The sequence below is a fragment of the Plasmodium coatneyi genome, chromosome 10 (genome assembly GCF_001680005.1).
Source record: "Plasmodium coatneyi strain Hackeri chromosome 10, complete sequence".
NCBI lineage: Eukaryota > Apicomplexa > Aconoidasida > Haemosporida > Plasmodiidae > Plasmodium > Plasmodium coatneyi.
In genome coordinates, this window is record NC_033565.1 from 325475 (window position 1) to 340994 (window position 15520).

At 38.9% G+C, this 15520-nt stretch overlaps 4 protein-coding genes and 1 non-coding gene across 5 annotated transcripts; 3 read left to right on the forward strand and 2 right to left on the reverse strand.

Annotated features, from left to right (window-relative positions):
- Window positions 1–946: 946 nt before the first annotated feature.
- On the forward strand, window positions 947–4837 carry PCOAH_00028760 (AP complex subunit beta; the record flags this gene model as incomplete). Its single annotated transcript, XM_020059680.1, has 8 exons — window positions 947–3104; window positions 3332–3413; window positions 3575–3636; window positions 3751–3821; window positions 3944–4078; window positions 4204–4311; window positions 4478–4594; window positions 4735–4837. 8 exons carry the CDS (start codon window positions 947–949, stop codon window positions 4792–4794), a joined length of 2793 nt encoding a protein of 930 aa, XP_019915386.1.
- Window positions 4838–5985: 1148 nt separating this feature from the next.
- On the forward strand, window positions 5986–6360 carry PCOAH_00028770 (Uncharacterized protein; the record flags this gene model as incomplete). The annotated part of the gene is made up of 1 exon (XM_020059681.1): window positions 5986–6360. The coding sequence occupies one exon, from the start codon at window positions 5986–5988 to the stop codon at window positions 6358–6360; it is 375 nt and encodes a 124-aa protein (XP_019915297.1).
- A 397-nt stretch (window positions 6361–6757) lies between these two features.
- Window positions 6758–8758, reverse strand: PCOAH_00028780 (RNA helicase-1; the record flags this gene model as incomplete). Its single annotated transcript, XM_020059682.1, has 1 exon — window positions 6758–8758. One exon carries the CDS (start codon window positions 8756–8758, stop codon window positions 6758–6760), a length of 2001 nt encoding a protein of 666 aa, XP_019915281.1.
- Window positions 8759–11039: 2281 nt separating this feature from the next.
- On the forward strand, window positions 11040–11122 carry Leu_TAA (the record flags this gene model as incomplete). Its single annotated transcript has 1 exon — window positions 11040–11122. It is a non-coding gene; the product is annotated as a tRNA-Leu (tRNA).
- A 1321-nt stretch (window positions 11123–12443) lies between these two features.
- On the reverse strand, window positions 12444–14114 carry PCOAH_00028800 (KIR-like protein; the record flags this gene model as incomplete). The annotated part of the gene is made up of 3 exons (XM_020059683.1): window positions 12444–12686; window positions 13160–13951; window positions 14097–14114. The coding sequence occupies 3 exons, from the start codon at window positions 14112–14114 to the stop codon at window positions 12444–12446; spliced, it is 1053 nt and encodes a 350-aa protein (XP_019915211.1).
- Window positions 14115–15520: the final 1406 nt, after the last annotated feature.

The following is a 15520-nucleotide window of genomic DNA, read 5'->3' on the forward strand; positions in this document are numbered from 1 at the left end:
TGAAAAAAAAAAAAAACAATTGGAATGGCAAATAGTATCTGTAGTAATGTAGCAAAGCAGTTCAACTTTTTTTTTTTTTTTTTTTTTCACCCTCTAAGAATGCCAAGTTAAACATTTCACGTATGCAACTTGTCCATACGTAAACATATTTTCGGTGCTCCCGCAGTTATATTTCCTTACACCATGATTTTTTTTTTTTTTTTTTTCCCCTTTTTTTGTGCCTCCCTCTAATGCGTATGCGCAGGTAAATATTTGCAAATGTTACTTATCCTCCTGAAAAAAAAAAAAAAAAACTTGGCTCATTCTGAATTCGAAAATTAAGCCGTTTTAACGAAAAATACGCGAAGGAGGATTAATCGAGGGGGCGAACTGCGTAGATAAGTAAAGGGCAAATTGTGGTAAACTAGCCCAAAGATTGATGACGCATTTTATTTTACCTTCCCGTTTATCCATTTTGCGGGATGTAATACTTCATGTCAGTGAGTCCCTTTCGGCAGCAGAATTTAACCCCTTTTGAGAGAAACACGGAGGGATAAAAATTGGAAGAACGCGCCAAAGGGGGGCAATAAATTGGCGACCATCTTGAAGGCTATCCTATCGGGCATAACCAAAATGGGAGCTTGAAACGACGCAGTACACTGAGCGAACGAGAGATAGAAACCCCATTGGGAAGAACACCTCACATATGTATGTGCTTGTATGTACATATCGGAGCATGTGAATGTTCTCTATCGCGTAACAGCCGTGCCTGCTGCGTGCGTACTTCTACCCTGTCGTAGCACCCTGTTTTGCTCCTTCACCCAAACATCACCACATACACACGTATACATTTGTGCCTCTGTGCACAGTCATATTGATCAGCAAAACGGATTCCAAATACGCTGCCGAGAGCGGCACTTCTCTTGGCCCCTCAGTGGCCAACTTTTTGACTAAAAGGTTTTCCAAGATGTCGGACCTGCGGTACTTCCAAACGACGAAAAAGGGGGAAATCCACGAACTGAAGGAGGAGCTGCATTCCTCCCACAAGGAGAAAAAAAAGGAAGCGATCAAAAAAATCATCGCCGCAATGACAGTGGGGAAAGACGTCTCCACGTTATTTTCCGATGTAGTAAACTGCATGCAGACGTCCAACATAGAGTTGAAGAAATTAGTATATCTGTACGTAATAAATTACGCAAAGGTGCAGCCCGAGCTAGCCATTTTAGCAGTAAACACTTTTCGGAAAGACTCCTCCGACCCAAATCCCCTAATCAGAGCACTTGCCATACGAACCATGGGATGCATCAGGTTAGAACAAATTACAGAATATCTTATTGAACCGTTGAGAAGGTGCCTAAAAGATGAAGATCCCTATGTGAGAAAAACAGCCGTGATTTGTATTGCCAAATTGTATGACATATCTCCTAAGCTGGTGGAAGAGGAGGGTTTCATCGAAACGTTGCTGAACATACTGGATGATAATAACGCCATGGTGGTAGCAAACGCAATCATCTCCCTAACAGACATATGCGAAAATTCAAACAAAAGTATTTTAAAAGATGTAATAAATAAGGATGAAAATAATGTGAATAAACTGCTCAATGCAATTAACGAGTGTGTAGAATGGGGACAAGTATTCATCCTAGACGCGTTAGTTCTGTACGAGCCAAAAACCAGTAAAGACGCAGAAAGGGTGTTAGAAAGAATACTTCCCAGATTGTCCCATGCGAACTCAGCAGTCGTCCTTTCATCCATTAAGGTTATCCTAAGTCTGTTGGACAAAATTAACGATAAAGAGTTCATCAAAAATGTGCACAAAAAATTAAGCCCATCATTAGTCACCCTCCTATCAGCAGAACCGGAGATACAATACATAGCGTTAAGGAACATAAATTTGATAACGCAGAAATTGCCACATATGCTCGTCGATAAAATTAACATGTTTTTCTGTAAGTATAACGAACCTGCGTATGTAAAGATGGAAAAGCTAGACATAATAATTCGTCTCGTTTCAGACAAGAATGTTGACCTTGTCCTATACGAATTGAAAGAATATTCCACCGAAGTGGACGTGGAATTTGTAAAAAAAAGTGTTCGAGCAATTGGCAGTTGTGCTATTAAACTACCCCAGTCGAGTGAAAAGTGCATTAACATTTTGCTCGATTTAATAGACACAAAAATTAATTACGTCATCCAAGAGTGCATAGTAGTAATTAAGGACATTTTTAGAAAGTACCCAAATAAGTACGAAAGTATTATCACCATTTTGTGTGAAAATTTAGAATCGCTAGACGAATCTAATGCGAAGGCGTCCCTCATTTGGATAATTGGAGAATATGTCGAAAGGATTGAAAACGCCGATGAATTGATAGACTCCTTTTTAGAAAATTTTCTCGATGAACCGTACAATGTACAACTACAAATACTAACTGCCAGTGTAAAACTATTTTTAAAGTGCTCAAAAAATACAAAAGATATTATCACCAAAGTGTTAAAATTGTCCACCGAGGAAAGTGACAACCCTGACTTAAGGGATAGAGCATTTATCTACTGGAGATTATTATCCAAAAATGTAGAAATTGCAAAAAAAATTGTACTAGCGGAAAAACCACCAATACAGGAAGATAATAAAATTACCGATACGAAGGTTCTAAATAAATTAATTAAAAATATTTCCATGTTATCATCCGTTTATCATAAACTTCCAGAAACGTTCATTTCTAAGAAGGCCAGTTATTCCTTCCATAATGATAAAGATGATGAGGATGATAATCATATCGACAATATGGATGACTATAACGTTTCTAAATTTAAAAAACAAATGGAAAGACAAAAATATGACAGCTATTCTAGTGAAAGTAGGAAGTCCAACCGATCCAGGTCCTCCAGCGAATCATCCAACAATTCATCTGATGATCTTAATGATGATAAAGATGACGATGACGACGGTGATGATAGTAAAAAATCTATGGACCTGATTGGCCTCAATGATGATGAATCTAGTAACGCAAAACCGAGGAGAAGTGCCCCCCCGGTTAAGCTAGTCCAAGTGTTATCTCCGGAAGATACTGGCTTGAAGGGTCAAACGGGCTTATCCATTTTGTCCTCCATAAACCGGGTTGACGGTAGGCTTTTTCTCCTTTTCCATAGGCGTGTCGTCTGCATGTGTGGCATGGGAGTGTCCACCTGAGCACACGCACGAATGTGTCAATAGAGATGCGTTTTCTTGTGTGTACCATTTTGAGTCGTAACATGTGTTCCAACTTTTGTAAATTCCTCCCTCCCATTTGTGCATACCCACTTGTATAATATATTTCCCCTATCCCCCACCAAATGCTACCCCCCTCTGCAGGAAAGATACAACTCAAAATCGCCGTGACCAACCAGACACCAAATCCCGTTGTCATATCAGGAGTCCAAATAAACAAAAATTCGTAAGCACAAAAATGCGATGAGAAAAAGAGGGGAAGGAACAGAAAAATGCCTCCACCGACAGTTTCTTCCGCCTACTGATGGATGCTCGTTCCTCTTCCTATAGTGGCAACCCATTGTGCACAAATTTAACACCGCTCTTCTGCCCTTCATCTTTCTTCAGATTTGGACTTTCCTCGCCGAACAATCTGGACATCCAAAATGTTTCCTTCGGAGAAACAAAAGGTAAGTTGTGGTAGATGAATAACCAGACATACTCATCTGGTCCATCAAGAAAAATCTCCCTTTCTTAAACAAAAGATGTTTTAAATTTCCACCCTTTTCTTCACCTCCTTTCAGAAATGTTAATTTTGCTTGTTCCGAATATGCTAAATTCGAACACCCCCCCGTCGACGCCTCTATTTTTACAAGTGAGTTGAAAATCTCGTTGATGGTTTTCTTTTTTTTATTTTCCGATTCACCACCTGTTAAGTTGCAAAGTGCTTAACGTAACCGCACTTGCGTAATCACCTTTTGGTTTTCCACCTGTTAGGTCGCCATAAAAACGAGCATCGACATTTTTTACTTCAATGTGCCGTATGACATTTTTATCGTTTTTGTTGAAAATTTCAACATGGAGAAGGACATTTTTAAGAAGAAGTGGCAGCTCATAGAGGATTCGAAGGAGGTACACCGAAAATGCATGTGCCTTACATGACAAAGCTACAACTACGTAGTATGTACGGCTATCCTTTGATAGACACACAACTGATCTGACATCCACCCCCTTTTAACTTCCTAACTTTTCCGTAGAGCATACTGATGGCTTCAAGTCCCATGGTTATTACCTCCGACATACTAATAAAGCGGATGAAGATATTTAACATTTCGCTAATAGCCCGAAGGAATGTGAATAACATGGTAGGTGGTTTCGTTAGGGAGTGTTATGCTTGTATGGTGGTTAACCACCGCTTGGTTTATTTTGCTGTTCAATTCAGCTAAGTGAAGAATTGATAGCGTCACTGCAGTGTGAAACTATCTGTTTACCCCTCCCAACACTGCTCATTTTCCTCCCCCACACACATAGGAACTGTACTACTTCGCGTGCCTAACGACGAACAATCTCGTTATACTGAGCGAAGTGGCCATTCAACCTGAGAAGAAAGTTGTCAAGCTGTGCGTCAGGACGGACTCCACATCAGTGGTAATGACTAAGTGCTTCCCGCGGCAGATGATGCAAAGGGCATTATGTGCAAACGGGGAAAACTGAACGGATCATATTTGTTCCTGTTGCACAATTCCACTAACGAACCTTGTGTGTATTTTCTTCCCCACCTATTACAGATACCGCTGTACAAGCTTCTCTTCGTGAAGGCCTTTTCGTTGAGCGTGACGCAGACGTGACCAATGGGTGAAAAGCGATATTTACAGCTGAAGGGGGGACCCGCTGTGTTTCCTACTTTTACGATATCATCATTTTCGCCCCTTTGATTTCCCCATTTTGAAGCGTACATAAGCCCCCCTGTTTACATTGTGTACACTTATTGTAGCTTGTCCCATTTGTTTTTTCTTTCTTTTTTTTTTTTTTTCCACGCCTTCTTTTTATATATACATACCACTGTTACATGTGCGTGTGAACTGCGGAAACTTTTTAGTCTACTTTACCCTCCGATTAAATTTTAACAAACGAATACCTTACAATCGTTCCATTTTTGTTCAACCTATACGGACCATTTTCGCATCCCTTTCAAGCCTACGCGACGAGTGGATACGTAAATATACGGGCTACACGTCAAAAGTAAAAACGGTTATATATTCCTTTTGCGTTATTCAAAATTGGCACATATAAATCCTTTAAAGTGGGGGAAATGACCAGCGCGTTTGCAGAGGAAAAGAAACAAATTGAACTGACTTCCTAACCTGCCATGTGTGTACAGGTTGTATCATTTGGTCAAGAACACCCGAACTGTTAAATATGCGTAGCTTAAAAAAAAAGGGGGCATATAATTTGTTCGGCCAAGGGTCGAAGTCGATGTGGATATGAGGGAAGTTTCTGGTTTTTTTTTTTTTTTTTTCAAAGGAAAATTATTTTATTTTTAAAGGCACTTCACCTGTAAGCAGATAAACCTGAAAAGGAAGCCTACCTGTCACCGTAGTGTGTTTTTTTTTTTTTTTTTTTATCGTATGGGAGGAGCACAAAACGTTACAGTAAAGTGAAATCCTGCGTGACACACTTAAAACATTTGGGCGCTTTCATTTTTTACTTATATTCTTTTTAGCGTAGATATATATATTTTTTTCTTTTCCTCTTTGGTGAAATATTCCCATTTTATCGCTTAAGGTGAAGGGAAAAGTTCATCTAACTGCTTTTCCGATTTGCACAAAAGTTTGTGAATAGTAAAATAGGGAAGCGCGCTAGAAGCGTATTGGGGAGTATTCAATTCTAACCAGTATTCGCCACGTGCAGCATTTAATCAGTTCTGCGAGTCATTCCTTACGCATATCGTAGACACTACGCCTATCACATCTGGTACTTTTCCCCTCCTCTACCATCCGCACTTTTACTATCGCAACTGACAAAGCAACGAAAGAAAAATGGAGAACGCCCACCTGGATAGGCTCAATTACGACTTCAGAATAAAAGACGTCACGACCATAAGGGACATCAATTTGCAAGCCAAGGAAAACAACATTGAACATTTTCACGACCAAATCTTACTAAATGAAGAAAAGAATTTTTTAAAAAGGACCGGTTTGATATACGGAAGTCAGGAAGTGTTTAAGCAAATAATGGATAGGGACATCGTGGCCATGACCAGGAGATTGCCAGGAATAAAGAGCAGTATGTTATCCCTGGATGTTCTGCGAAATTCCATCGATCGGATAGAGGCGCACGAGTATATGGAAAATCTGTCTCACATTTCGCAGGAGCCAGTGAGCGAACTCATTGAACGGAAGATGAACATTTAGGGTGCGTAGCGAGCGAAGAGGAACGAAATGGTGTGCCTATTAGTAGGCAACCCTTTTCATCGTAACACCTAATGGTGCCCTTTCACGCAGCTTAGCGTATGTACAAACATCAGTTTTGCAGACATGTAGCGAATGGGATCGCCTACGGGTTAAAAAAAAAGAAAAAAAAAATTCGTAAAAGTGTATGTACATAAGAGATCACCCTGTTGTGCCATTTTTATGTAACCCCTTCTGCATTTGTTCAATGGTTATTTTTATTTTTTTTTTTTTTTTTCAACAAACAGACTAGTGAAAAGGGAACTACCCTCGTAAAATTAATTTTTTAATCACTGTAGCACGGTGTAGGTACGCGGGAAAAGTGCACCCCCGCAATGTGTGCACTACTACAGGTTTATCCCTACCAATCCCCCGTGTAGGCGTGCATATTGTTGTGCTTGTTACTGCTAGATAGGATATCCTTGTTGGTGAAGGATATCTGCTTGTTTCTCTGGCTCTCCAGTTTGGAGCACTGGGTGATTCTGTGGCCGAGGCCACCACAGTAGGAGCAGCCCTTAACCCCTCCGATTTCTTTTAAGTTTATCCCTTTGCTGTCAAGCATTTCTAAAAACGGGGGAATCTTCTGCTTCGCTTCAATCAATAGCGCTTTTAGATCTAACAAAATGGCTTCTTCCTGGTTCTTGTTAATAAATGTGGTAGCGATTCCAGTTTTTCCACATCTACCGGTTCTACCAATTCGATGCACATAATTTTCTATATCCTTTGGCATGTCATAATTAATAACATGTTCAATTGATGGGAAATCCAACCCTTTCGAGGCGACATCTGTTCCAACTAGGATATCTTTCTTCCCCTCCCTAAATAAATTAATCGCTTCTTGTCTCTCCGTCTGACCTAAATTTCCATGAATAGCAACTGCATTCACCCCCTTGAGGAGCAAATACTCATGCACATCATCTACATCTTTCTTATTTTCACAGAAAATTAAAACGGGGGGTCCAGTTTTCTGTAGCACTTCTAACAGGTAGGACAGTTTCAATTCTTCCTTTACGTATTCCACCTCTTGTATGACGTCCAAGTTTGCTGCACCAGCTCTTCCCACATTGATAATGATCGGATTTACTAAAGTAGATTTAGCGAACTCCTGTATCTTCTTCGGCATGGTTGCACTAAATAGCAACGTTTGTCTTTGTCTCGAAAAATGGTCTAACGTGTTACGTACTTCTTCTTCGAACCCTAAGTCAATTAACCTATCTGCTTCATCAAAGCAAAGATATCTACACTGCTCAAGGGTCATTCGTTTTTTATTTAACATATCATTTAATCTACCTGGGGTAGCCACAACCATATGCACCCCCTTTTGTATTTCTCTTCCCTGATCAAAGGTACTTACTCCTCCAATCATACATAAGCTCCTCAACATTGGGTAGTTACCCTCATGTAGAAACTCACAAAAATACTTTATTACATTATGAGTTTGTGTTGCTAGTTCTCTGGATGGACATATGATAAGACCGAGTGGTCCTTCTCCTTCCTCAATTGGACACCGCAGTTCTCCTTCTAAGCAAATCATAACCAAAGGGAGAACAAAAACGATCGTTTTCCCACTACCCGTAAATGCAATTCCGATGATATCTCTCCCTAGCAGGATCGATGGTAATCCCTGCATTTGTATTTGCGTAGGCTTATCAATTTTCTTCTTTTTTAACGCTTTTAAAATTGGCTTCGGAAATTTCATGTCACGAAAGTTTTTAATAGGTGGTGGAATATCACTTCCACTTACGTCGATATAGAAGACATTTCTCACTTTACTCACGTATTTATCACTTAGCTTCTTATACTTGCTTGGTAGCGTCCATATCGTTTTGAAGTTCTCATTATACACGATACCTTTTGCTCTTTCTTTCACAGATTGTAGTGGTGCATTTAACGCTTTGGACACTTGCGCTAGTATTTTCTCCTCCTTCTTTCGAATTTCCTCTGTCTCGTCCACTTCATTGTTTTGTGCCTGCAGTTTCATTTTGTAGAATGTCTCCAGGAGGCTCTTTTGCATGTTTACCTGAACTTGGTTTTGATTCTTTGCGTCTTTCTTCACAGACTTCTTCTTCTTTTCCTTACCATCCTTTTTACCCTTATTTTTATCGCTTTGGTTGTCCCCATTTTCTGCTCCACTGGAATTTTCACTTGAATCATTCTTTTCACTACCCTCTCCGTCGTCATCATCATCCTCCACCTGGTCTTTCCTCTTCTTCTTTTCACTTAAAAAACTGTTCACCAGGTTATCCATGAACCTCTTCTTTCGTACGCTCCTAGGTTCGTAAACGAACTCGCTGCTGCTGCTGCTGTCGGCTCCATCGTTGTCCCCCCGTTCCTGTTCCTTGCCTTCGTTTAGTTTCCCCATTTAGGCGGCTTCCTTCCCGTATATTTACAGGAACATGCATTTAAGCATTTATGGAATTCCGTGCATACATACACCACTGCGTTGCACGGTTGAGGGAAAACCAAGCGTTATCCTAATCTCCCTTGTATGGCCCCCCTCGGGATGAGCTCTAACAAATACCGCTCTACAATTATTTACTCTAAATATTTACTCATTTATTTATCTACTCGCCTATATGTCATGCTGCGCGGAGCCGTTTTCGTCTTCCCGTCCTCCTCCATTCGTAGTCCAGAATAACCGATCGGTTCGGAAAAAAAAACTCATCCTCTAAATGTATAAGTTGCCCCCGAAATGGCATTTTTCAGTCGAACAAAAAAAAGGGCGTAATTTTTTTTTTTTTTTTTTTTTTTTTTGATCCCCCACAGGATAGTGACCAAAAAGTGAATAAATATTTTTCGCCAATTTAAAAAAAATAAAATAAGAAATAAATGCTAACGTTGCTGCCGAAAGGAGAAGCTGTGCATTTTCGCTCCACAACTTTCATACCCACGTTAGTCATTCAAGGTGGTAATCATTTTCCCATTTTTTTGTTCCTCTTTTACTATCCTTATGAGCATCCCCCAACTTACGTAGCACAGTACGGTACTTTTCACTTATTAATAATGCGTAGGAAATTAAAACATTTGGCAGAAGCAGTTAGGACGTTCCCCATGAGGCAGAGGAGGAGGAAAAAAAATACACGTCCGAATTTAGCACAATAGGGGGGTTCCATTTATAATCGCTTAGAAGTACGTATGACTTATCACCCTATACGTTCTTAACGAAATGGTGCCAAGTCTAATGATGTAAAAAATGGGAAGTGGCCAAAGTTGGGGGTGGTGTGAAAATAGAAATGCATAACCTGATGGAGACACAACACGTAACAGCGGAGTGGTATGCCTAATAGGGAGGGTTCCACCGTATGTAACATAACACCACCGGTGTTGCATTTAACCGCGGAAACTAATTGGCTAAGTAGCATGGTACTCGACTAAGGCCATTACCACATAAAAATATAGTAGCAAGGATTTTCCTTTTCCCCACTTCTTACACCGTACAAGTGGTAAATAACACGCAGTGGATGTAGGTAACTTCCGCGTGTTACCCCCCTGCACAAATGAACGGCCAGATAGAGAGAAGCAAAGACGAATTGGCTTCTCCCAAACGTTGTTAACGCAAAAATTAAAGCGAATTATCAAACGTGAGAAATGGGAATCGGTTTAGACTTCCCAATTTGAATTCATAACAATTTGATAAAGTTGGGGGAAAAATAAAAACAGCTTCAAATGAGTAATAGTCGACAGAATTTTCTACCCCCCATGGTAACTTCACACGGTAAGGAACTCCGCACAATATATTACTATTTTCCTTTATTATTAAAATTAAAAAAAGTGGCATGGATGAAAGGATTCTACACTTATGACAACATTTGGATACATATGCGTCCGAACAATTTACCATTCCATGGGGGAATCTTTTTTTTTTTTTTTTTTTCTAGTACGTTATTCATATGAGGCATAATCCCCCTTTGTTGCGGCACAACGCGTCGCATAAATTCCTGCATGTGCACCCCTCGGAACACCCGTGTGAGAAGAAGATATTATCTGCACACACATTCGTCCATGGTACAATTCTTATAACTGTCAGGAATCACCTTTCTCATCATTATAGCCATTTTAGAAAATATCCAAAAGGGTAAAAAACTATCTCACGCGGAAGAGCTGCAACGCGGCGGGATCCGCGAATGTCCTCTTTTGAGTTAACCGAGAAGGGCAGGAAAAAAAAAAAAAAAAATTCATTTTTTCAAGACGTTTCAGAAAAATATCCATTTGAAACCATTACTATAGTGCGCACTTCGACTTTTGCTGAATTTAAAATAAAATGCCTTTTCAAATACCCAATGTTAAGTTTTATAAAAAATCGCAATAAATACGCGAACGAACAAATCATTCATATGTAGATGGATTCAAAAGAAAGGGAAAGAAAAAACCTAACACTCTGCTCTCGGTAAAAGGTTTTTAAAAAAAGTGCCCATGCGTGTATAGAACCCAAAGTTCCAGTAAAAAAGATATCGAAGGAACGCATTTACATTTCATGGATGCATCTATTTAAAGTATAATGGTAATAATTATACATACAGTGTTGAACAAAAATAATAAATTTTTTTTTTTTTGTTGCGAATACGAAGGGGCTATATGGCATAGATTTTTAAGTGCATGCAGCACGAATGAAGTTAGAATTTCTTTAAGAAATGCCTTGTTGAGCACGGGTGCCCGAGTGGTTAAGGGGGTGGACTTAAGATCCTCTGGTCACTAGACCGCGTGGGTTCGAACCCCACCTCGTGCAAATTTTTTTCACTATGCAAACGAGTTAATAAGGGTGTTGTTACATCGTAAGATATCATTTTATTGCATATACAGAAATATTACTACAGTTTCGGATAAAATTTAACCATATTGGGTGCTCGCTCCTTACTTTTTTTTTTTTTTTTTTTTTTTTTTTTTTTTGTGCACTATGAGTGAGACTTTGCGGGGCCGAAAGAGTGGATTGGAAGTAAAAAATATTAAAGGGAAAGATAAAATCAAGGGAGAAAAATAGTGAAAAAAGGAAATGGAGAAAAGATGGGAAGATCCTTCCTTGAGAATGCGCGGAGCCTGAGCAGAGGACCGCCCACCTCAAAAAAGGGGGAAACCAAGCCTCATTGGGAACAAAATTTTGCCCTCTTTTGGAGCTACTTTTTGGCCATAGAAGCCCCCTATATTTTGCAAGTCCTGAATGGACGAAGCAGGGGTAAAAACAAATCAAGATTATAAAGAAAATAAAAAAAAAAAAAAAAAAAAAAAGGGAAAAACTAACACGAACTGCACAACAACACACGCTCGCATAAGGAAACGAAAGAAAAAATGAATGAACTCAATGGTTCTATATTAGCGAACCTGGAAAAAAAGAAAAAAATGAAAAATAAAAGGGGGGGACACCAACCATTTGAGCGTTGGACAGGACACATTTCTAAATAGTGATTTTTTTCATTTTCTTTCGCTTTTTCTTTTTTTGTTTTTTAAAAAGGAAATGCTAATTCCAAAAAATATATAAGTTAAATAAAAATTCGAGCGTACGATTAATGTAAAGTAGATAGAGAACCTCTTTAAATGGAAAAGGAACAGTATGATGAGTGTGTGTTGCTTTTGTTACCAAAAAAAAAAGAATTAAAATCATGGAATTTTGACTTGTTGAGTTTTTTTCATATGAATATAAAAGAATACCATCAACATGAACAAGGATCAAAATGTAGCAACAAACAAATGAAATATTCTATAATTGAAAGGTTGACACGAACCTATTATTATATTTAGCAATGTAGTTAGAGAATGTTAAAAATAAGGGTTCATTTGGAAAGGGAATAAGTTTAATATAGTATTAAATAATATATTTTATGTTAAAATTGAATGGTATGTGTACACACACACATCCAGGTTTTTATTGCATGATGAAAGTATTGTGAATATATGGAAATAATAATGTATGTACATATATGTGTGCGAACATTTACATAGAAAACCTAAATAATGAATAAACACATATATGGAATAATGGAGGGCTACACAATACTAGCAGAATGCGTAAGGAAGGAAGAACATTGCCCTTCTTTCCTTTCCCCTTATAGGTGTTACACGTTCTGATAACCTACCATCCCGCGACTCTGTGTATTATTTGTTCTTCTAGCCGATGTCCCTCCTCCTCCTCTGGTAGACGGTGTAGTGTACGCAGCAGAACGTACAGTGGTGGAATTATCGGTAGTGTATTCTGATAAATTGTCCTCGGTGGACGCATCAAAGTGATGTCCAGTTGTTCTTTTTTTTCTGCTCCTTCCTCCAGAATGATTACCGAACCAAGAAGACCATGGTTTATACTGAAGCGAAGGAAGCGTTAAAAGGGGAAAGGGGTTAAGACAGGGGTTTGAAGGAAAGGGTTAAAAGTAAGAAGGAAGGGGTCTAAGGAAGGAACGAAAAATGGGTCTACGGAGGGAAGTAGTGTCTGAGGAAGGAAAGGAAGGATCCAAGGAGGGAGGGAAGGAAAGATTGTGTTAGGGGTGGTTGGTGGAAGGAAGGAAGTTGTTGGGGTGTTAGAATGAAGTTTGTTAGGGTGGTGGTAGGTGGTTTGTTAGGTGGGTTGTTAGGGCTGGTTGGTGAAAGGAAGGTTGTTATGGGTGGTGGTTGGTGGAAAAGAAAGTCGTTAGGTGGTTGGGGTGGTAGGTGGAAGGAAGGTTGTTATGGGTGGTTGGTGGTAGGTGTGTTGTTAGGGTGGTAGGATGGAAGGAACGTTGTTAGGGAGGGTAGAAGTACTATTACTTATATTATTTCACTTTTAGTTGTAATATTTTACCTTATATAAAAGGTAAGGGGCACTTATTGTTGCTAAGGTTCCGAAGATGGAAGAAAGGGCAGTGGTGATGGTGGCAAAACGTAGGTCTTGTTCTGTTATGGTGGATGGATGTGATTCTGGCTCAAAAGTGAGTTTTTCTGTATCTTGTCGGGTACATTCTTCATTCAGCCGTTCTGCTATATCGCAGTATACTTGGTAATTCCGCTTAAATTCAGTACAGTATGGATCAGTGGTACCACTACTTTCCCGTTTTCCGCAACGTGGCCTTACAAGCCCACATGATTCAATAACTTTTTGGCGGTATTCCTTCCACTGCGGTCCACAGTGGGCCGTACCTGCCAATAAATCCCCTTCTATGGCATTATAGTCAAAGGAATAATCGAATATTGTTTTCCTGTGGGTGAAAATATTCCTGTCAAAGTTCTCCGAGAGAATTAGTTTACACCTCTTTCCTTCATGCGCTTCGTTTATATATGTACAAATAGTATTTATATGACTCTTGAATTGACCATCATACATGGCACTCCTAGGTAATATACTTCCTAACCAGTAGTACAGGAAATGGCAAGGTATATTATCGTATGCCCCGCTCTCTTTCAATGTGGATGCATAACAATAAGCCTTCATGGCCTTATCAGTTTTATCGGAAACTCCAGTGTACGTTCCTAATACAGCCCCCAAATTCTTCTTTAAATCTCCAAACCCCCCGTCATCTTCATTATAGGTTCCCCATTCTTTATCGAACCCCGTATAAAATGTGTTGTTCGAAGGGAAACTCTGCGGAAATTGAACCTGCAGATGTAATTGGCAGGAGGAGGAAGAAGGGAGAATTTTTAATATATATATATTCTTATATTTACATTACAGGATGCACGCAGTGTACTGTGTGCACCATATTTATGTATCCTTATTCTGAGCAAATAAGGAAGAACCGAACCTTTGCTGGTTCTGGCATGGTTTATGTGTGTGTTGCATATATGTGTATATTTTCTTCTCTTCTGTTATATTTATATATGTGGAATGTGAATTATATATATGGAAAGTTATGTTTTGTTTTATGTATACATTCAATATAAAGAGGAGGTTTATATGCAAAAAATTTGGTTGTGCTTTTATGATTGTAAGTATGTGGAATTTTTCACTTCCCTTAATTAGTACACACTGTTCAATTTTCAAAGTAACACAGTAGTATACTATGTACATATATATTAAATACTCATGCATATCGTTCATGCAAAAGTAATGCAGATGTGATGAAGTAATAGAATAAGGAAGGAAGGGAAGTGCATATTACTTATACACCCCCTACATTCCGTACTATTTAACCTTATACGATTATTTGGAACACTATACAATTATTTGCCTCACAAAGTTATTACTTACATAAAAAAACAATTCCCTTTTATCAAAAATGTTATGATACATTTATTAATTAATGTGTTTATTTTAGTGCTAAAGGAGAAATTAATAAAACAATATTTTTACCATATATATTATTGCTCCCATATATACACAAAGTTCATTCTATCCCTGACCTTCCTATACACATTTATTTATATCTATTACAGAGCGTACATTTATACAATGTGGTACAAATAAGTAGCATATGATTTGCATACAATTACATTGAACTACATGTACTAAGAAGCAATACACACGCTTACATAATAATACTTTATAATATACACCGTTCTCCTATTCATTTATGACCATTCAATAATAAAAACTGCTTCTCTTCCTTCCTCCATCACCTTTTGTTGTTTTATTATGAATAGCATATTTATATTAAAAATTAGCACCACACTACTTGAATTTTCTCCCAAACCCTTCATCTAACGCACATTACGCTCCCTTATTTTTCTTTCGCACACTTCTCATATTTTTTTTTTTACTATTCTCCATCCCCACCTCAGGTGACTCTACTCTAAATAACCCACATACATATTGAACGTGTATTACAGGGTTTCAGGGTTCAGGGTTTAAGGTCCAGGGTATAGGGTTCAGCGTTTGCGGTTTATGGCTTAGGATTTAGGGTCCAGGATTCAGGATTTAAGGTCCAGGATTTTGGGTTCAGCGTTTAGGGTTTAGGCTTTGAGGTTTCAGGGTTTAAGTTTTAGGGTTCAGGGTTTAGGTATCACGGTTTAGGACTTAGGGTGTGCGGTTCAGGGTTTAGGGTTTAAGTTTTAGATCCTAAGGATTACGGGTTTTAGTATTGGAGTTTAGTGATTTGGGGATCAGAGTTTAGGGCTTAGGGTCCTTGTTTCAGGGTTTAGGTTTTAGAGGTTAGGGGTTTTAGTATTGGTGTTGAGGGATTTGGTGTTCAGGGTTTAGGGTTTAGGGTTCAGAATATAGGGTCTCTGG